We start from the raw sequence: 23107 nt of genomic DNA, 5'->3' as shown, positions 1-23107 counted from the left end.
AACAAGTGACACCACCCGTCTATATTTTGATCTCAAGAGAGAAACTCCATGCGCACAAGGTTGAATGTTAAGTTTTAGAATCTCTCCATGCTTTCGATCATTCAAAAAATCTCATATCAGTTTCGTTGGCGCACAAGCTTTCACAATTGTAACCCAAAATCGACGAAAAGCTTTCACAATTGTAACCCAAAATCGACGAAAATTTTACTATGCTCCGCTACTAGAAAATTGGTTCTTGGGGAACACAAAACTAGAGTAACCCCAAAACCAGAGAAACCAGAAGGGTGTGCACGAAGATGCCGAAAACTAGTGCAGGAAGGTTCTGAGGTGGAAGACAAAGTCGGAAGCCCAACCATAAAAACAACTTCTAACATATCACTTTTTAAGAGGAAATGATAAGCAAGTAGCTTGCAGTTTGCATTTGTAAATATTTTTTATACAAACTTTTTCCTGCCTTCAGAATAGTTCGTTCTACTATTTTCATATTCTTCCATATGCGACAACTACTAATTAATTAACTTTCCTACGTTGATATACACCTCTGACGAACTCTGATCAGGAGCAGCAGTTAAGATGACCCGCTTTGGACGCTTTGATCTACACCAACTATATCCCGGGCCGAACAAAAACTTCTCAAAAGATCTGAGATGTCAAGAAATAGGAGAAAACTTGTGTGAGACGTCTTCATCATAAATGAAGCAAAGTAAGTAGCGAATGACTGAATATCTCATGCATGTACAGAATCACTTAACCTGAGTTTTAGAAAACTGCTGCAAACTCAGTACGCTTGTGAATCGGGATTTAACATCATCCAAATTTATTGATAACACAACAGATAAGGAGAATGCAAATGCGTCTCTGTCCACTAAAATCGAATACCTCAACTGGATATGCATTTAAAGATGTACCTAGCACGCAAGCTATCTACGTATAGTGCGAGACAAGCTTACGAGGGATTCATGTAATACAAACTCAGAATCCTAGTACATGCACATGCACTAACATTTAGAGGTTGTGGCCATCTTTTAAAATGAATATTATAGAGGCAACTCGTAAGTCTTGCTCTCAAACCAGCAAGAGTTTTCTTGACACATCAGTGCACACACGCACACACATACACACTTCACCACCCACGTGCACACACAAACACTGGATTCACACATGCATGTCCATATGCAAAAGCATTGTAAATAAAAAAATGACCACGATATCTTTTCATGGTTTACAAAGGAAGGCAAGTAAGATTTAAAAACCCATCAGACATTCACGGTTCGAAAAATTTCATGGTATTTGGAGAAAATTCATGAATCCAGTGGACAGCCACTGCAAAACAAAAATTCAAGGCGAAAGCCTCACTGGTGCTAGAGTGATGAAAGTTTTCTCAAACAGGAAATGGTATGAAACACAGAACAAAGATATTCAACATATTATGGAACAATTTGGAATTGTAAAATTTGAAGAAACAAACAGTTTCCTACAGGTCTAAGTCTAACCGAAAGTTAGAGTAAACTACTGTCAGGGCACCCCAAATTTTTATAAACTGGTCTCCTGGTAATTACTATGATCCAAATAAAATGAAAAACTTATAATGGAAAACAATACAACGGTCTAACACTTCTGACAGATATCTCAGCATTTATTTATTGACAAATAGCCATTTGGACGGGGAGAATAAAAACAACCATAATTGTTGAAATGACAACTGGCATAATACATTGTCATTTCAACAATTATGGTTTACCATTCTATTTTCTTTTTTAGGGTTGCCAAGATTAAAGAAACTCGATTATAAACAATCATGGAACCCCAAAGATTGAATATTACAATTGCCTTGTTATTATCTATGTATGATTCAAAATTAATACAGTAGTCGACAAGCTGGCTTTGAATAAAAATAACAATAAATCGTTAACCAAGAGAAAGATAATGCCACCTACCTCAACTAAATCAATTCAAGTCCTAGGTCAATGATTTGAATCTGATTCAACACCGCAGGAACTTTCATTGTCAGAATCTGCATAGAATATAACACAATAAAAAAAACTCATAACAACATCAAACAGAACTAGGATGTTACATAAATAGTAATGGAAAAACACCGATAATTACCACTTGAAGAGGATTCAGATTCACTGCTAGAACTACTTGATCCACTCACATTATCACCTTGCTCTTCTATTCGAACTGGGGAAAATGCATTACTGTTGTTTTCCACTTCTACAAATGAAACAGGAAGTGTTAAACAAGTAGAACGCCATAGGATTCAAGAGTGACCTTAACCAAAGTGCCACTGATGCTTAAGAGTTAAAATTTATTACCTGCGTTGGCTTCTTTTGCCGCCATTGTAGTGGCTGGTGCTACAGTCTGCAAAGATGATAAGTTAATCATGTATTAGCCAGAAAAACTTAAAAGTGAGAAGCAGGGTAGGGAACAAATTTATTGTCTTACCATCTCCTGGATGGTATCGCAGGGCTCTGCTATTGATTGAGAACCAAGCTCCACGTTTCTGTTAACTTTGCTCAAACTTTTTTTGTAATTAGTCACAAACCTATCCAGTTCCCAAAGCGTTTCAGGATCAACACTACCAATGTCCACTTCAATCTCATCCTCTTGCTGAAAAGGCCCTGGGTTCCTTTTCCTAATAATCTTCACAACGTTATCCAGTTTCTCAGAAGGCAAAGTCATGAGGTCTGCACTGAGCCTCTGCTTCTCCTCATAACTCATATCCCTTTTGTCGGGGTCCCTGGCTTTTGGTTTCTTTGGAACTGATACCCTACCTGGATGACCAGAACTCACAGGTTTCAACTTGCGGTCAACAGGCTTTGTAATAGATTCTGCTCTATCCAGAGTCCTCATATTCGATGCCAGAGGAGGGGGTGGAGCGGGAGCTTCATCTTTTCTTGAAACAGGTGTTGTGAAATTTGAATTATTACCCAATTCATTTCTCAGATTGAGATTATACTCAGCCTCTACATCCGTCCATTTCACTTCAAACAACTTCAACAACTGGTCCGCCATAAGATGAGCATCCTGCTCTTTCGGGTTATACAACATTGCATTGTTAAATGTAAGTCTCACATCCTCTGCAAATTCCGCTGGCGTCTTATACCAATTCTCGTTCAGCCTCGTCCTCACCGTGCCCAAATCCATTGGTTTCTTAACAATCGTATTGTAATCATGAAGACCAAGCATCTTCACATCCACAGGCTTATTAAACACCCAGCCAAACTTATGCTTCATCAACTTTTCAAGCAAAGCACTACAATTCTGAAACATTTTGCTCCGGTTCTTACCTGACCTGAACCAGGGCTCTCCCCCACCCCCATCTCTCCCCCCTTGAGTGGGTTTCAACTTCTTGCTACTCTCTGAAGGCGGTAACTTTTCCTTCCCAATCAGAAACTCCGAACGTTGGTTTGTCTTTGGCCTCTTCTTCACATTCTCCTTCTCCACAAACTGACCAACCCCATTCTTATTCTCCGCAACCGAAACACTCAAACCCCGATACTTCCCAGAATCACGGAGTCCTACAGAACCCGCCTCCAAATTGGCTCTCATTGTAGGTTTAACATTATCTACTGCATGATTAGACGAAAGTGATTGACCATACCTTTCACCAAGCTCAATCTCCTTAGCTTCAAGATTCTTCATCAAGCACCTAACTTGCTCGAGCTCGCCCGTCAGCTTCCCCTTGATCTGTCTCCTATCGTCCTTGGACTGAGAACCCAACCGAATCCGAACCATGTTCCCGAACTTGGCGTACCCACGTGGACCGTCGACCGGTTCGGCAAAGCCCGGTAGCAGGCCATTGTGGCTCGTCGAATCGTTGGATGCCAGCGCGCCGCGGAGTTGCGTCAGGTCCTGAGGCGGCGGCGATGAGTGGTGGAGGACATGGTTGGGATTCTTGGACTTGTTCTGGGTCGTTCTGGAATAGGCCTTGTTGCTCGCTTCGTCGCCCACCAATGGTCCTGAAACCATAATAATAGGAAATGCTCCCAAAAGCCCTAAATTTGATTTCTTCAAGATTGGCCTGCACTAATGGGAATTGAATAAAAGCTAGGGTTTTCGGGAGAAAACCCTAAAAGTTAATACATGAAAAAAACCCTAAGTTTCCAAATTTTTTTTGCTGAAAAACCCAGAATTTCTAAATTTGCCCGAAAACCCTAAAAGTTAATACATGAAAAAAACCCTAAGTTTCCAAATTTTTTTTACTGAAAAACCCAGAATTTCTAAATTTGCTGAAAAACCCAGAAATAGAACTCGATTTGTGCTGGGAATTTGGGACAAAGATTCCTACTTTTAGGGTTTCCTATTTGGGTTTGGTGAAATTGGGGATCATAGGCAGGGCAGGTTATCGGACGTTGGAACTAGACAGTGGCTCTCTGCAGTAGTACCGATGCTAGTGCGAGCTAGTGCGTTCCCAATGTGTGTCGTATTTCGTAATCGTTGTCGTTTTGAGATTATTATTTGTTCCTACTGAACTAGTTAAAAACTACTAGTGGTAGTGGTAGCGGCAGAAGATTATTAATTAGTCATCACTAAAATGTGCACTAAAAAAATGAATTGAATAAATGGCTAATCAGAATGTATAATCTGTAGATGAGGTTTTACCGTAATGATGGAAAGTATTTAGGCTTATGCATTTTAGTGGGAGTTTAATCTTCACCGACTCCCTTTCCCCTAATAATTAAATTCTAACATGCTAATGCTATCGCTCAACTAAAAATGAAAAATGTATAAACTAGGTTAACAAGTTAGCTTACTCATGATTAGCTTTTTCGGGTTGATGGTCAGAAGCTGCAATAATCTTGATGGGGGACTCGGAGGTGTCACGAACATAATTCTGAATGTTGTGTTCAACAAGAAAAAGATGCATTTGGCTCTCCCAAAAAAGATAATTCGTCTTAGAAATTTTGAGAAAGTGGGCAACACTAGGGGCGAAAGGGAAGAGGAAGAAGCGGAAGCCATAAGGAGAGATTAAGTAAAATTGGAGAACATTCATTGTGAGACGCGAGAAGAAACTTAAAATAAACTTATAGCAGGTAGAAATATTGAATTGAATTGGTTGATTTCATTCGTAGGGTAAACCGCTTTATATATACATCACAAGTTTTGGGATTTAAGAATTAAGATTTTCTTGGGAGAATATGAAATCTCATTTATGTATAATTACAATACTTATGGAACAAAAAATTCATAGAGTTTTATCGTAACAAAATATTTATCTTTTAAAATACTAGCCAAGGGATGTTTTAATTCATTTTAATACGCTACATGGAGGGTAGCTTAAGGGATATTAGCAACAAAAGAAGTTATGGGCTTTAACTCAATCATTGTTTTCATCATGTCTCTTTTGGTCTCCTCATTGGTTTTCTTTGGTTAAGCTTAATACAAATGGTTTGTCTAAAAGAAATTTCGGTCCTACTGCTTGTGGAGGAGCTTTTAGGAATTGCCATGGTCATTTTCTTGGAGGTTTCTATCAATAGATTGGCCATCACAACTTTTTTTTTTTTTTTTTTTTTTTGCAGAGTTATCTGCAATTATTATTGGTGTAGAGTTTGCATATCAGCTTGGTTGTCATTATTTTTGGTTAGAAAGTGAGAGTTCTAGAATTATTCATGCTCTTCAATTGTCTGATTTCTGCTCTTCTATTTGTTTGGATCGCATTCGGAAAATAACTTTCTATGCATTTCGCATATATCGCAAATGAAATCTTTTTACGGACAATTTTGCTAATATGGGCTTGTCTTCTCCATCTTTAATATAACATGATTCTCCTCTGAAGACGGTTCATGCTATTGTGTTTTCAAACTATGTTGACTTGTTTGACTACCATTGAGGTTTCTCAAAAATAAAATAAAATAGAATTGTTTTCATCATGTCACTTTGTCGCAATCATGTATATCCTCAAGTGAAAGAACAAAAAATTTGGTACGCAAAATATTGAGAAAACTTGATTCAAATCTAATTTTGTTAACCACTATCAGGAATAGTCCACTTATTGAAATATATTCAATGATTGGGATTCTACATCAGCTTATTGATACTCAAAATTACCCCTAAAGTAACAAATAAATTAATCAACGTAATTAATTCCTAAATTTTAATTTTATACCATTAGATAACATATGTTTTTTTAGACTACCTGTTACGTAGATTGATTTTCTTTTTGATAAATTACCACGTAGTTAGAATTGTATTCTCTAGTTTGTAATATACAACACCTCACATATTGTTGAATAAACCCCACAAACTTAATACATCCCACATTTGCTTTTTCACTTAATGTTTTATCTTAATACACCCCACTTACTTTCCCATAATACCCCCACACCTCACACTCTCAATATACATCTTATATTTTGTACATACACCCCACATTTTCTTTACACCCCACATTTTTCAAATCTTATAACACTCATTTTTAATTTTCAGGGATTGAATCTAACCATATGAACACTAAAAGATGAATATGAATATAGAAGTTTAAATAATGCAGCAAACACAAGATTAAATAATTATCGATGTCATCGAAATCACTAAAACAATGAAAACTATGAAGTCTTACCTCATGTGAAGCTCCTGAAACATCGATTTCATGTTCCATTTGTCAAAAACAATTTTTCTTAATCAACATGTTTGATAGTTGAGAAGATAAATAATACGCTAAAAGTGATTTGGGGTGTATTTATAAATCTTTACTTTTTTTTAAAACCTAATAAGGTCAAAATTGTCATTGCATAGTGGAGTAAATAAGTCATTTAATATTAAATTTTAATGTAGGGTGCATTCAACATTTTGTGGGGTGTTAATATAAAAACCCAATTGTTTATGATCATTTTCCAAATTAAATATTAGGTAGATTTGAGATATTTGAATGTTCAAATTTTGAATCAGGAGAAAGTTATTCATGCATGAAATAAGAGGAAAGTTATTCATGCATGAAATTAGGGGATTTTAATTAAAATCTTTATGTACATCAAGGGGTAAAACGGACACTAACAAATATGGAAAACATAAAAACCTGTCTCTTTGGACTTTAGAACCTAAATGCCCCTAAAATATATGGGAGTAGAAATCACTCCCCTTTCTTCTTGATGCATTTTTTTTTCTCGGTAGTCAAACAGAATCGAGGGGACAACTGGGGGCCAATTACTTGCCAACTTGAAACTTGTAAGTTGTAAGTGAAATGCAACTTAGTACAATAGTTGGGGTAGAATTTTTCTTTATTTGTAAATGAGAGATCTTAGATTCGAATCTTTTGTAAGTGAGAGATCTTAGATTCGAATATTGTAAATAATGAGTTCAAAACTAATTTATTCCTCTCCACCTCTCAGTGTAAATATATATCTTTGTATAAGAAAAAATGGCTTGGTTGAAAGTGCTTCTTAAATGACTAAAAGTGTTTTTGGAACAAATTCTTAGTAAAAATGCAAGTGAATCTTGAAAAAGCAATGAAAGTGCTTCTTACAAGAAACAAGTAACTGATGTTTTTTGCACGAAATACTTCAAGTGCTTTTGAAACTCAAAAGTATTTTTCTCTAAAAGCATTTTCAGTTATTTTAAAAGCACTTCCAAACGGTCCAAAAACTTAGAGAGTGAAGAGTTGACAAGATCTCCGCAGCAAGGATCATGTGCAGCAGTTACTATATACAAATGGAACTAGTTCGTGGACGGCATCAATGGCTGAAACTTTGTATTAAATCCCATATTATCAAAAAGTCTTCGTACAACTTGCAATACCTACTTAATATAATATTAATCAATAATTAAACCATATTCTCAAATCTTGATCAACAAAAAAAACAAACCAAACTTTCTTTGAGAGATTCGTAGCAATGGGATTGAAGCACCAGACTCCCAAAACCTCTTCCTCCAAATTCTTCTCCTTCAGATATTCAACAATTTTCACATTAATCCTACTTTTTACATCCTTCTTCCTCTTCCTTGCATCCCTTCGGAATGTTCAAGAACCGTTTTTTCGGGCCGATTTTCCCCAGTTCAATGGTGATCTTAGAGATGCTAAGTTCCCATGGAACAAGCTTTGTTTTGGACCAACATCCGAAAAGCTCAAGCTTGCCGTCTTCTCCAAGACGTGGCCAGTTGGCGCTGCCCCAGGCGGCATGGAGCGCCATGCTTCGACTTTGTACCATGAGCTTGCTGCCCGGGGCCACGAAATTCATGTCTTCACCGTGCCTTCTGATAGGAGGGCACGGTGGGACATACATGAAGGTAACCTTCATGTGTATTTTGCTGCCAACGATCATGGCTCTGTCAACGTATCTTTAGCATTTGAAATTTTCAATAAAGCCAATGCAAATACAGAGTTTGATTATGTGCACACCGAGAGCGTTTCGCTGCCGCATTGGCGTGCGAAAACGGTGACGAATGTGGCTGTCACTTGGCATGGGATATGGTACGAAATTATGCACTCCAAGTTGCTGCAAGAACTTCTTTCGAATCTGAAAGGGGGGCAGCTGGCAGAGCTTCACGAAGCAATGCCGAGGCTCGTAGAGGAAATTCGATTCTTTAGAAGCTACACGCAACACATCTGCATAAGCACTAGTGCCGGTGAGGTTCTAGTGAACATCTATCAACTCCCCAAAAGAAATGTACATGTCATACTCAACGGGGTTGACGAAACAGAATTTACCCCGGACCAAGAAGCCGGTGCAAAGTTTCGCGAAAGACATGGAGTGCCTTCCAATGCGAGCGTTGTGATGGGAGTTGCAGGGCGGTTGGTGAGGGACAAAGGGCATCCGCTTCTCTATGAGGCCTTTTCTTCGATTGTGAGGCGCCACCCCAATGTTTATTTACTTGTAGCAGGGGCAGGTCCTTGGGGAAGAAGGTACACCGAATTAGGCCCAAATGTGAAGGTTTTAGGAGCATTGGAGCCGTTGGAGCTGTCTCAGTTTTACAATGCGCTTGATGTGTTTGTGAATCCGACATTGAGGCCTCAAGGGCTTGATCTTACATTGATCGAAGCAATGCATACTGGGAAGCCAGTTTTGACACCGAATTATCCAAGCATTGTTGGGACAGTGGTTGTGGATGAAGAATTCGGATACACATTTTCGCCCAATGTCAGGTCTTTCATAGAGGCATTGGAGTTGGCGATTAGAGACGGATCTAGTGTGCTAAAGAGGAAAGGCCTGGCTTGCAAGAAATACGTGGTTTCGATGTTCACTGCAACGAAAATGGCATCAGCTTACGAACGCTTCTTTCTCTGCATGAAGAACGAAAGGTATTGCCAGTACCCTCTTCCCACAGATTGTTAGAAGTTCATCGGAGTCCAATAGTTGAAGAAAATTTTTGGTGTATGAATACTTGCACCCTTTTGAATCTGATATTTACTTACATATATGATGTATTTGTCCAGAAAATAATCTTTTGCTTTAGTTTTCTTGAATTTCATATCTCAGGCTATTTGATCTATTCGTTAGGCTCTTACTTGTCTCGTTACCCCCATGAACATACACACACATTGCCGAACCATGTAAATTGTCTCCATTATTTACTTTATTATTGGTGTACTCCAATCTGATATCACTAAACGGTCCTAACATCCTTGACTGATTTATTCCTTTTATGAAAAATGTTAGAGAGACCACATTTTGTAGATCGCATCTAAACCATAGCTCTAATAGAGGTGGGACCCACTTGTACTTTGGACCTTGCTTCGATTATAGGGAGATGGTTTACATGCGGAATAGAAAATGTGGTCTCCATGCTTGAATTCTAAACCAACTAAAACAAGCTAAAAACCTAATGTGATGCTATAGTCGAATGGAACCATGACCTGTAAATAACATGCAGTTAAATAGGGGTCAGAGGATGAAAAACGTTATCGAGTAGTTTATGTTTTTTTGTTTGTTTTTGGAAACAAGCGATATTATCTACATTAAGGAGGAGAAGATGAGTTTAGCTTCACAATAAGCTAGCAATAATATGGTTCAAACTTGCCTTTGACGAGAATCGAATACGATCAGTTGGCATGAGGTGGAGAGGTGAGCTTGTCTATGCGCTGCCAATCTGAGATGACAAAGGTTTAACGAAATGCTTTTAGCTTTCGAACAGATACTAGTTAAATGGACAGCATATTAGTTTACTGAAAGATCATTAATCATTGTCGGATTCCAAATTAACAAATAATATTGCGATCCTTTTACCACGATGCTGTGTTCATACTGTTAGTGATTTCTGTTGGTACGTGGTAAACAGGTTGCAGCGTGTGCAAAGCATTTTTTTAATCTGAATTCAATCAATAATCAAGACACTGAGACTAGGATGATGACGATTTAATCGAAATGTTAGTGTTGAAGGCCTATTGATCTACTTGCCTGGTAGCTCCAAGACCGACACTGTGAGGAAATATTGTTGCATTGAAGACTGGCCATGAACATCATCACTACCCTAAATTAATGGAGTTCCGACCCGGGTCGATAAAGAACCCTTCTGAAAATCAGTCACCATGCTAATCCAAGTTTCTGCAGAAGCCTTTCGATCGTGCTGGAGACCGCCCACCCCCGCTAAATATACTCCCTGTCCATAAAAAAAAGCCTTCTTCCCTTAATTCCAACTTATCTCCGCACAGATACAGATATGACACATTCCATCTTTTCTACATTTTCATGTATATATATTTTCTTCACATAGAAGATAAAAAGAATAGTGATGCTTACCCATGAAGTACTTATTCATCACCTCAGCCGAAGCAACCTCATGTTCGATCTGCACCATTTGGCCATTTTGTAAGGAAGAATGTATAAAGTGCCCAATTAGAAAACCATTTTATATGGAAGAACGCATGAAATGCCCAATTACAAAGCCATTTTATATGTAATGCCCAATTACAAAGCCATTTTATGTCCCTCACCGATGTAGGACTTCGTCCTCACATTCTCACACGTCCTCTCAGGTGTGGTAAATTTTCAAGCATAACAAGTGGACGACACAAACGGATGATGTGGAGCATGTGTGGTTGTTTGACTTCACACGTGAGCCAACATACTTTGATACCATAAAAAATTAAGATTTCACTATAAAACCAAGTCAAAAAAAAAAAAAAAAAAAAAACTCAGTAATCCGATGTACATATCTGACCAAATGAAGTTTTTTTAGCCCTTTTGCAAAAGTAATGGCAGAGAGATTGTGGTCTTTCTAACATTTTTCTTGTTTCAATGGTCTTTAAATCATACTGTCTTTACTTCATATAAATCGCAACTAGAATACTAATTTTTCGGTTTCTGATTATTACTTGATTAATATCTCCGATAGAGAGTGCAACCTAGGCTAGGTACATAATGTTATTTTCAGCATGCTGCTTAGGCAGATTATATTTGCATCAGATCTTGCAAATCAACCCATTGGGTTTTAAGAATTCAATTGGTTAATTTGCCAGGTCTAATTTTTAACGAAAATAACGAATTGAAAAACCATTTCCAGTTGATGTCTTACACGCTGTTAAATGTCATATTTCAGGATGTTTGAAGTACCCATCATGCTCTTACCTTCGTACTGATGGTTAATGATAAAACACTTACAAACTGGTAAAGAATATGGAGAGTAATGTCCCACATCAGAGATGTAACAAAATATGAAGTTCACTAATAATATCACGGAGGTCTTTCATGATAAAATTTCACACTTAACAAGTGGTAAGTTAAAGAATAATATTGGTAATGTTAGCGGTGTGTCGTGTTGCGCTCAAAGAGTTTATCAGGTTGGGTTTCTGGTAAAGCAGAAGCTTAAGAAAGAAGTGATTGCATTAGTTACTTATAACAAATACAACATTTCCTAGCCGATGAACAGAATTCATTAAGTAAATCCTTCCTGGGTTAAAAATCAAAATCAAAATCAAAACAAAACAAAAAGACAATTGGATGCTTGGAGTGAGATCAGATCACTGGCAGCAAGGTCGTGGCACGGCGAATTCAGATTTTTGAAACAAGAATAGTACTAGGGATGATCATATCTTTGAATGCTCAAACGAACAAAGAGTTTTGCCAGAACTTCGCAAAACAAATCCCAAAACTTTGCATCCCAAGTCGTAACTACACAACCATGTCATCTGCTACATAATTTGGCGACTAAACTTTGAGAAAATTTTTGGCAACTCAAGTGTTATTTCTGGCAATAAAAAATCCTAAGTTGCTAATGATGTTGGGGATCTGGTCCTCCGGGTGCAGTTCTGTTCACGTCAATAAGAAACCTTCTCCGATAAAACTCATTTTTCGGTACAAGAAACCCAAGTTTACGAAAAAAGAGATGGCCATCAGTAATATTTGGAAGAGTTGAGAAAACGAGAGAAAGACGCGCCTCTGAGCTCACTACAAGCATCGAAAGAATGACCAAGAATGGTAGCAACAAGCAGCTTGCCCTTAGAACACTAGGCATGCTGATCAGTGAAAGGTTTAAAATTGTATGACAACTGCTATTAAAGCAAAGAAGGGTAAGTAGCTTTGAGCATAACAAGTTTCCCCTTATAAATAGACTAGCCTTACACGTGCTTACGAGCGTGTAGAAGATATTTTTTGAATCATGGCGTGTTACAAGCAACTTACACGTTTTAAATGTAATGTGTAAGTTGACAAAAGGAAAGTCAAATATTTGAAGTAAATGAATAATCTTAGATCATCATAGAAGAAACCCCTCATAAACCAATTAAAGCAATTGAATTCAAATAATAAAATCGGTCTCTACAAAATTTACATTAAGAATAGAGAAAATAATATTTAATAAACAATTGATTGAATCACATTATTGTTAGCCCGTTGTGAGGCTAAACTCATCATCTCCCCCTTAGTGTAGATAATATCGTTTATTAAAAAAACAATCATTTAACAACTGATTTAATCACATTATTATCCACGTGCGAAATACTTTTTTTTATAACCAGCATTACATGCCTCTTAAGATGTTTTGAACGTGTTTAAAAATAGAGAAAATAATATTTAATAAATAACTGATTGAATCACATTATTGTTTGCCCATTGTGAGGCTAAGCCCCCCATCCCTTTAGTGTAAATAATGTGGTTTGTTAAAAAAAAAAACCATTTGACAACTAATTTAATTACATTATTATCCGCGTGCGAAAGACTTTTTTTATAACCGGCATTACACGCCTCTTAAGATATTTTGAACGTGTTTTAAAATAGAGAAATTCAATCACATTATTGCTAGCATATTGTAAGGTATTAATTTAAAAAAACAATACATAAAAAACAGCACAAAAAAACTAATTAAAATGATGAAGACATTTTTTGAATCACGGCATGCTACGCGTGAATTGCACGTTTTAAATATAGTTATATGTTTAAATTGACAAAAGGGAAGTCAAATATTTGAAGTAAATGAATAATCTTAGATCATGCTAGAAGAAACCCTTTATAAATCAATTAAAGCAGTTGAATTCACATAATAAAATCGGTTTCTATAGAATTTACATTAAGAATAAATAAAATAATATTTAATAAACAATTGATTGAATCACATTATTGATATCCCATTGTGAGGCTAAGCGCATCCCTCCCCCTTAGTATAAATAATATCGTTTGTTAAAAATAAAAAATCATTTGACAACTAATTTAATCATATTATTATCCGCGTGCGAAAAACTTTTTATAACCGGCATTATACGCCTCTTAAGATGTTTTGAAAGTGTTTACAATAGAGAAAATAATATTTAATAAACAACTGATTGAATCACATTATTGCTAGCCCATTATGATGTTAAGCCCACCCTTTCTCTCTTAGTGTAAATAATATCGTTTGTTAAAAAAAAACAATCATTTGACAACTAATTTAACCACATTATTATCCGTGTATGAATGATCTTTTTTATAATTAGCATTGCACACCTCTTAAGATATTTTGAACTTGTTTAAAAATAGAGAAATTAAATCACATTATTACTAGCATATTGTGAGGTACTAATTAAAAAAGTATAAAAAAATTAATTATTAAAAAAATACTATTACAATGATGAAAATACTTTTGCCTTATTTGATGCATTATTTTGAGATATCTTTAAAGTTTTTTTTTATCTTTGAAGTATTTTTATCCAAATATTTTTATTAAAATGTGATGATATCAAAATCACTATTTACCTTTTCTATTGGCTTTATATATAAAAGATATAGATTGAAGCAATTAGAAAAAGTCGGAGAATCTTTCTTATAGTTGTTTGATTAGTTTATTTAAAGCACTCATGTGTAATTGAATACTGCAAGAAATGGATGTCTTGTCTGATATAAAATTTTATAAATCCCACAGATCAGTCTCTCTCCTCTCACCGACTGCAGTCAGCACTTCGTTTTTTCGTCACATCTACTCTTTTCCCTTATCTCCCAAGTCATCACAAGAATGACCCTAGAAAATTCACAAAGACAACCCCTTCGGCTTTTCGCACATCCGGATAGCCACAAGCAAGTGGATCTTGCTGACACTGCATTTTGAGGAATATCGTTTGAGGGCCACGTAGTCTATGACTTTTGTTTTTCCCCTTATAGAAGAAAGAAAATAACTGATGATAAGTCATAATTATCTATCTTTTTTTATTCAAAGAGAATATGATAAATTTCACCTACTTGTAGTTATATAGTCTATGGTTTTGGATGTTCAGATATCGCTTAATTACAACTCTAATTATGCCAAGGCTGCCTCGCATATTGCTTATCTTAGTGTACATATAGATTCTTAGGTCTTGCTTATGTATGTTAATTAGAGTTTTACGCACATATCCAATGTGTCATGTGAACCTATATTCTATAATCCAATTGCATTAATATTTTTGTTCCTAGATGAATCTTTTCTCTCTAATTGCTATCTTTTTAATGAAGTTATCTTTAACAAAAAGTAAACAAACTAAAAATACAAAGAGCCAACTTCGTTTAAAAAAAAAACGTTCTTTAAATGGTTGGCAAACAAGATATAAAAGGATGACACAAGAAGGCAGAAAGGTCACGTCATTTCAGGAGTTGAGATAATCACATTTTGTCTAGGAGGTGTGCTATTTACACACCCATTTTTATTTCTTACACACCCTTTGTTAATTTTGTCCGTTGATCTTCTTCATTTCATCCGATCCGACGGCCAAAAATTAGAAGGATGTATGAAAAGTAAAAAGGGTGTGTGGATATCACACACTTTTGTCTAGAAAATGGATAATACAGCTAAGTTACCAACTTTGATATGACAATCAAGGGACTCATGCATTCACCAAATTAAGTTCCCGTCCAATTTGGATATGGGTATTGGATAAGTGCTAGAGCACCATGCATGAATAATACATTGAAACATCAATGATTTATTGTTTAATGCATGTTGTCTAATATTTTAGTGGATAAAGTGTTGAGTTTTTATAGATTTAAAAATTTCTTATCTTCTAAATTATTGTAATAGTTTTAAATTCTCCCATCTCTTAATAATAATAATTTCGATTTTTTAAAAAAAAAAGCTTAAATATAAGTTAATATGATTCCATCCATCTCAGTCAAGGAGGTTATCTATTCATGTCTTAACTTTAAGGTTTTAAGTTCAGTTACCCATTAAATTAATGATTTCCATCAATGCCAATCTATATTTCGTTTTTTCATCCTTGAAATGATTTTTACCAAGTTTTAGGCAATTTTGAAAGAGGATATATATAATCTAAACTATTATGGACACACTTTCTTGGTTAGCTGACATAGTCTATACCTGCCAATCTACATATAAATTTATTACGTGCGACCATGTTTTTTTCATTACAACCAATATTACGAATTTAAATTATACTAAGGGAAAAGAGATGGTTTGAACACTATACATAATGAGTTGGATGAGAAGACTCTATCAACCAAACCAATCCACCACTTATTATGATTAAAAAAGGTCTGACTCATGTCGCACCTTATATGTATAAGCCCAATTGTGGGTCATGTCGTCAAACTAACAAAAAAAATTAATGAAATTGGACGGTACGGTATTTGGATGTGAGTCCAATCGTGTGTTACTTCATCAAACAAACAAGAAAAATTAACAAAATTGGATGGTATCGATGACATTGATGTGCGACAGTAAGTTCAAGGATTACATTAATCGGCCTTCAACTTGAAAACAAAAATAATGATTTATGTAAATTTCAGGAGTGATTTGTGATTAAAAACCCACATAATAGGATATATAATCACCTTGATATGTTGACAAGGCACTAGTGTTAATTACCTGTCAGGATTTATGGTAGTTTAATTAATTAATCACTTTTAAAGATTGATTAATTGGAGTCCAATAATGATCCCCTTTTGTAAACAATAGATTAATCCTATCCGTAGCACTAGCCGCACAACTAATTAAAATTCTGAATGGTCTAGGGGCTTGCTTATGATTGATGGATAAACTATATATCTATATAATAGTTGGTTATATATAAGTACATCAGCCGTACAATTTCATATAACAGCCATTTTATATTAATTTTCCTCCTACTTTTATTAACTTTTATCTACTCCATGAATGAATATTCATGTTAGGATTACAAGTTTCAATATTTTAATTCGGAGAAAGAATTCAATAAGTGACTAAAGTTAAAAGTTTGTGCTTCTCATGCGAACAAGAAATAACTCAACTGGATAAAAGTTTTAGGTACGAAATTTAGTGGTCACAAAAGGTTTGAAAGTAGGCAATCACTATTCGGTCAACATCCACTCTGTCTGACAGACGTACGAGACTTGTTGAATCATAATACGAAACAAAATCAAGGAAAAAACCTCTATTCAAGCCACCCTTCTTGCAAAAAAGACGCTAGAAATATTAACTTTGTAGACAAAATTTTAGAAACTAAAAACATAGAAGTTGATGATTGATTTATTACAGTGTTGATAAACGTGCTCATTTTTATTGGTGACACATCATTTAATTTGCAAATTTTGTCTCTAAATTTAGTCTCTCTAGCATTACTGTTGCAGGAATATTGCCCAATGACACGTTAATGATGCTGGCCGTCAGGTCCACCCGGGCTGACTCGCTTGGACTTTGGTAATCGACTTCCAGCAGCTGCAGCTTGTCTTGCAATACTAGCCTTCAAGACCTGTTTGGCATCCTGCATCAATGGCCGCTCTGTGGTAATCTTGTTTAATAATGGAAGAGGAGGAGAACGAGACTCAGAGTTGGAAAATGTAAGCAACACCAGGAAAAGGCAGAAGGAGTATTTGAGGCTAGCACTAGCAACCATTGTGGAGGCAATGTGTCTTCAAAATTGCTCAATCTGTAGAGAGTTGAGATCCTATGAGCCGGGAATGATTGAACGTATAGATTTCTATATATATAGGCCTCAATATTACCTTGGGGTGTGATATCCACACATCTATTTTTACTTCTCCCACACTTTTTTTATTTTCGGCCGTCGGATCGGATGAATTGAAGAAGATCAACGGACAGAAATTAACAAGGGATGTATGAGAAGTAAAAAAGGATGTGTGAATAGCACACCCCTATTACCTTCACATTATAATGATGTGTGCAAGCACTGATAAATGAGACAAAACCTTGTAGTCTAGTCCATGCATTCCACTAGCTACCAAGGTAAAACAAAATCATTCACAATTTTGTTTGCTGGCATCCATGGACCGTTGCACACGTGAAATTTTGTTCGATGTGCTAATTGTCTCAATTACGTCTTTAATAATCTAAACAAATGTGATTGGATGTGGAGGATTAGTATAACAACAACAATCACTCCTTATTCCATTAGGTCGGGTTGGTTGTATGAATCCTATAGTGCCACCGTACACGATTTTGCGTTGTCTACAAATTGATTTTCTAGTATGCTTTATGTCATTAGGTTATAAAAATGATTTTCTAGAGATATGTTCTCACTACAAGCACTGCACACAATAAATTATTTGTGCCATTTGAGGCCAAAAAGCACCAACAATTGTGCCCATAAACCAATAGCAACAATGCAGCAACTATATTTATATATGTGCCCTCTATGGGCGTCACCTTTGATCATTGGGCACAATATGGTCTTTGATGCCCAAAAAGCTCAGCACAAATAGGGTTTCTTTTGTTTCTCAGTTCTGACAGTTCTGACTCTTTCCAAGCCATGTTAGCACAATTTTGTTTTTGTGCCCAATCGGTAAAATATTTAAAAACAATACAAATTCAAATATTACAAACAAGTTTTTACAATTTAGTTCTACAAACAATCAATTCATACGAATAATGAAAACAAGCATTTATGAACACTTGAATCTTTCCCAGAAAGCTTTTACTTCATCCCATCTTCTTGTTCCACAAATAAATTAATCATCCGGTCTATACAGAATCTAGGCCTCTTCCTGCGAAGGTTATGAATAAAAACCTCAAAGATAAAGAAACCACACAACTTACAAGAAGAACGAAAATGAAGGGAAAATACATGAATATCAAAATAGATGTATTTTCTCTAAAATGATTTGAATAAGTTCACAATATCACCAGCAATTTTGAAAACTCATTCTTAACAATTGTATTCATGATATCAGTAGGTAGAATGTTAAATCTAGAGTCACGTGATTTAAGTATAGTTGTTAGACACCAGAATAAATACACCGTAAATTCAAACCACTTCCACATTCCATCTCAAATTACACACAAACAAATAAAAAAATTAAAATCAATACCTATTTGGATTCGAAATAGAAGCAGATCTGCAATAAATCTCAACCATTTGTAATACACAGTATGTCAAAATGAAGTTGGGATTAAGAGGAGTTTGATTTTACCAAAATCGAGGCCAAAGGATGGCTAGAGGTGGTCGAAAATTGGCCTAAAAGCCTAGCTTAGGTCTCTACGAATCCCTGACAATTTTGAGCATGTAAAGCTCGAATATGTTCCATGGGATTATAGGGAGTTCATTTGTGGTGTCAATCTCGTCCAAGACGATGAGATTTGGTCAAAAAATCTCAGGAAACCTGCAACTCGCCGGAACAGTGGAGATTTTAGCTAAGGAAATTTCACATGCAAGGATAGAAACCAACTTAGAACATCGAAAGGAATTAAACGGAGGTAGTTACAGACCTTACCTTGGTAGGGAAAGCAATGAGCTCGCCGGAACTCTCTCGGATTCGAGACGGAGCTATGGTTATTTGATTTGAGGTTTGAGTCTAAGTTCTGGGACTCTGGGTTCTAGTTCTGTGTTGGTGTGAGGTTGGGAAGAGGATGGTGGTGATTTGGTGTTTGAAGTTGCCGGAGAACGTGGTGGCTATGTTGCTTGGGGAGAAGCGAGCCAAGAGAGAGAAGAGAAGGATGAGGGACAGAGGGAGAAGAAAGAAGATGAACCGCGGGAGGAAGAGAGATAGGTGTAGGGATGGTAGAAAGAAGTGAGGGGAAAATGAGGGGTTTGCACGGGGAAGAGAGACTCACACGTGGGTAGGTCCCACGGCACACCACTCAAACATAAACAATATTAAAATAATTCAAATGCAAAAATCCATAATTATGCCAATATATTCTTTTGTTGTATGGGAAGTGGAATGATTTATTTTTTATTACTATTTACTGGACACAATTTTTAAAATTTGTGTCACAAAAAGGAAATTTATAATTATAATATTCAATGGGCATTTATTTTCAAATTGTGTCATTTGTCTATGTGAAGACCCATACCATTATTTACCACAATTTTATAATTGATTTTATAATCTAATGTTTTGTGTGTGCTAAATGTAAAGGAAAAAAAAACACATAAAGTGGTGCTGACAAACAAATTTTTGTTGGTTTGTAGACTCTTATTTGAATAAATTTTGACTCCGTAATTTTTTCAAGAACTGATCCAGTGGGTAAAGCCCTGTAATTTGACAGCAGAAAGTATCGAATAAGAAAATAAATTTAGAAAACATCCGCTTGATCTAAACAGTTGTGACAACCCGTCCCGAATGTATATATTATTTTATCCTCGATAGCGTGCTAATTCCTTTTACACCCTTGGACGTTGAGCACATTATGTAGTGGTGTGGTTTGAGTTTGGGTTTTAGACTAATCTAGTTAGTTCCTAAGTTTTTGGAACTTAAAGTTAATGGTTTTGTTGTTGTTAGTAACCTAAAGCTGGACCACACACACACTCTCCCACATGCTCTCTCGCTGACTTTCTCTTTCTCATTCCCTCTCGATTTTTCTCCATTTTCTGTACGATCGTACAAACAACTCCCACCTTAGCTATCCATTCATTGATCGGGGTTTGGAAGTTGTTTTCATGCTCCTTGCAACCTTAGGAGTTGATCTTTAGCGTTGGTTGGACGTGAATACCTTGTTTTCTCGAGAACCAGATAACCCAGTTTTGGAGCACTGTTCATTCGATCGTGGACTTTTCAGTGAGTTTTAAGACCTTAGGAAGCTTTAGAACATCTTCACGAAGCTTGGGGAAGAATTTTGAAGTGATTTGGACATCGGGAAGTCCCAGTTCGCGGAATTGCAGAGGTGGCCGAAGTATCGAGGTTTTCCCAGCGAGATTTTGCAGGTTTTAGGTCCTAAAAGTGGTAAGGTCTTGTTCTTCTAGCCCTAAGCTTCATTTTGGTATATAATTCATGAATTTTGGTTAAGAATCGAAGAAGATATGAAGTTTTAAAGATTTTTCCAGTTTTCGGCGATAACAGCGGCACCGACGCTGGACTTTGGCGAACCAAGGAAGAATGAGGAGAATATTCCGTCAAAGTTGACGGAATATGCTAATGCCGTCAAGTAATTATAACGGTATATGCTGATTTTTAACAGAATATTCCCTAACGCCATTAGGGAATCCGTTTGGTGTGCCAAACACGTGCCTGCGCGTGAACCGCACGTCTGGCCGTGCATTGGCTGGCGCATGAGGGCGCATAGGTGCTCGGAAATTTTTTCTAAAAATATGGGGATATTCCTGAGGTTGAGTAGGTCTTGGTGGTATATTCAAATACCCCATTTGAGCAATGTATGAGAAATTATTAGTTAATTTTTGTTGTGTGCTTTAATTAACGTTTATTTAGTTATTTCGCGTATATATGAGACCTATCCAGAGGACGAGTGCCATCAATCGAGGCTCGGGGACTACGACCCTTCGACATACCAGTGAGTGGGCTTTTGGTTTTCCGTATATACCTATATACTTGAGATTTTTTTCCCAGAAAATGAATTTGAATGATTATACGTTTTGAAATGCCATGCAAAGTATCTGCCTATTTTATTTATGCATTAGTAGTTGCATATATTTATGATTAGTGTTGCGGACGCACAGGTAAGTGCTAGGTAAGTTCATAAATTAAAGATATGAGATTGCTTTAGTTATGCGAGATATGATGTGATGCATTGAGAGCTCATAAACATGCATCCAGTGTTAGTGCTCCCGCCCAGAGTTAGGGCACGGTCCTTCACGTGATGTTCACCTCCTGCACCATATGCTCACCTTGGATCCAAGTTAGGTGCACATGCTTGTTGTATAGACCATTATAAGTGGTTCCGACTCGTAGGTGATCCGTGATCATTCGCACAGTCTTTACGTGATCGTGGCACTAGAGCATATTTATTTTACACCTAGTCTTGTTGTACAGACCACTTTAGTGGTTCCGACTCGTGTGCAGGATTTGATATAATTGAGATTGGTTATGAGCTATAGACTCAGCCGTGCAGGTCACGTTAGGTGGATCCGGCTGATATGATATCTGACATTGATATATTTTAACTGGATTACTTATAGCATTTCATTGAGATACTTTGGCATGGTATATTTCTATGGATTTTCATCCTGATCATGATTTCTGATATAACATATATTATTTTTATGGGAAATTATACGGGTTTTACGGCGGGGGGGGGGGGTTAGCGCTTTTGATAAATGAAATGTATTTGAAAAGCTTTGTTTTTGCCAACTCACACTTTCTGTTTTGCGCCTCTTTAGGTTTTAGGTAGAAGTGCTTTGGTGGCTCACGGGGATTTCGACAGTGGTTCTGACAGAACATCACAAATGTAGGATCACCTTTGGGTGTTGTATAATTAGTACTTGTCCAGTCGGACTGCACTTAGGCTATTTATGCTCTGATTGTGTATTTCACACTTAATCTCGCACTAGCATCTTATTTTAGCTAGTACTTTTAGAAGTTTGGTTTTTTATTCGCTCGTATTTCTCCATATCATTATTGCTTCCGCACTGTGCATATGGTTACGTCACTCTCACGTGACGGCCAGCACGCCCTGATTTAGGTCGGGGTGTGTCAACAATGGATTTGCCAGGTGATGATGATGAAACGTGTGTGTGGGGCACCTTGATCAATAAAAACTAATACTAAAATATGATTTGTGTCCAGACTGGTGAAGGAAGACATGAACATTGTGCCTATAAAATCAAATGGTTTAAATATATAAAATTAGAGGGCACATAAAAATGTTTTTTGTGTTTTTTGTAAATTAATAAAAAAAAAATTAGTATACAGATATCCATAAATAGTGACACAAACTTTGTGTTCAAATTTTAATAGGCACAAATACACTTTTGTTTAGACACTAACTAATGTGCCTTTTTGTTCAGAAAGCACATTTGTGATAGTTTTGTGTTCATTGACATCTAAGAGCACCAATATATATTTGTGCTCAATGAAATTTAAAAGGGCACAAATCAATTGTGTTCTTAGGCCATATTTTTTTGTAGTGTCTTGACACTCTAAATAATTACTTTTAACTCATTTTATGTACAAGTATGAGGATTCACTTGAAAGAATGTAAGATGAATTTTTAGAATCAATAACAATCCATCTTTGTATTATGTCTTAATTTTCTCATCTATTTATTCACGGTTTCCATTCACTTATATAAATATAAGGCTTGGTTTTTGATGAATTGGCTGAATTGTATTGCGATGCTCATGATTTAACATGAAGCAAATCATCATCAATCCGATTCATAGATCAACAACTATCAATCACATCCATTTTCAGTTGAATACATATGGGTTGCTAGGAGTAAACCATGTCCTGGAGTTTTTGTGAGGTTTACATGATTCTGCATGTTGTTTTCTACGAAAGCTTGGGGCATCATACTTCTTAAAAATTAAAAATCAAAGTTGTTAAATTTGGATAGGATACCCTACAAATGAAGTTTCAAGGTGCATTGCTAAGGAATTTGA

The 23107-nt window shown here is 36.3% G+C and overlaps 3 protein-coding genes and 1 long non-coding RNA gene across 5 annotated transcripts; 1 reads left to right on the top strand and 3 right to left on the bottom strand.

The window, feature by feature from the left end:
* Positions 1-355: 355 nt before the first annotated feature.
* LOC103448752 (transcription factor GTE4) lies at positions 356-4460 on the bottom strand. 2 transcript variants are annotated; one of them, XM_070808702.1, is made up of 6 exons: positions 4210-4431; positions 2449-4123; positions 2319-2364; positions 2110-2217; positions 1938-2014; positions 356-642 (listed from the first exon to the last, which is right to left on the bottom strand). In XM_070808702.1, the coding sequence occupies exons 2-5, from the start codon at positions 3973-3975 to the stop codon at positions 1965-1967; spliced, it is 1731 nt and encodes a 576-aa protein (XP_070664803.1). In that variant the 5' UTR covers positions 3976-4123; positions 4210-4431; the 3' UTR covers positions 356-642; positions 1938-1964. The 2 variants fall into 2 exon arrangements, with proteins under 2 accessions (XP_070664803.1, XP_008386243.2); XM_008388021.4 differs by having other exon boundaries at positions 2110-2214; positions 2449-4460.
* Positions 4461-7787: 3327 nt separating this feature from the next.
* LOC103448748 (uncharacterized) lies at positions 7788-9406 on the top strand. The gene has a single exon (XM_008388016.4). The coding sequence runs from the start codon at positions 7836-7838 to the stop codon at positions 9273-9275; it is 1440 nt and encodes a 479-aa protein (XP_008386238.2). The 5' UTR covers positions 7788-7835; the 3' UTR covers positions 9276-9406.
* Positions 9407-11744: 2338 nt separating this feature from the next.
* On the bottom strand, positions 11745-12448 carry LOC103448747 (CLAVATA3/ESR (CLE)-related protein 6-like). Its single transcript, XM_008388015.4, has one exon. It carries the CDS (start codon positions 12391-12393, stop codon positions 12151-12153), a length of 243 nt encoding a protein of 80 aa, XP_008386237.2. The 5' UTR covers positions 12394-12448; the 3' UTR covers positions 11745-12150.
* Positions 12449-17926: 5478 nt separating this feature from the next.
* LOC103448746 (uncharacterized) lies at positions 17927-19392 on the bottom strand. The gene is made up of 3 exons (XR_531276.4): positions 19044-19392; positions 18744-18932; positions 17927-18317 (listed from the first exon to the last, which is right to left on the bottom strand). It is a non-coding gene; the product is annotated as an uncharacterized lncRNA (long non-coding RNA).
* Positions 19393-23107: the final 3715 nt, after the last annotated feature.

The sequence above is a fragment of the Malus domestica genome, chromosome 11 (genome assembly GCF_042453785.1).
Source record: "Malus domestica chromosome 11, GDT2T_hap1".
Classification (NCBI taxonomy): Eukaryota; Viridiplantae; Streptophyta; class Magnoliopsida; order Rosales; family Rosaceae; genus Malus; species Malus domestica.
Note: the sequence above shows the minus strand (reverse complement) of the source record. Positions and strands in the feature narration are given on the sequence as shown.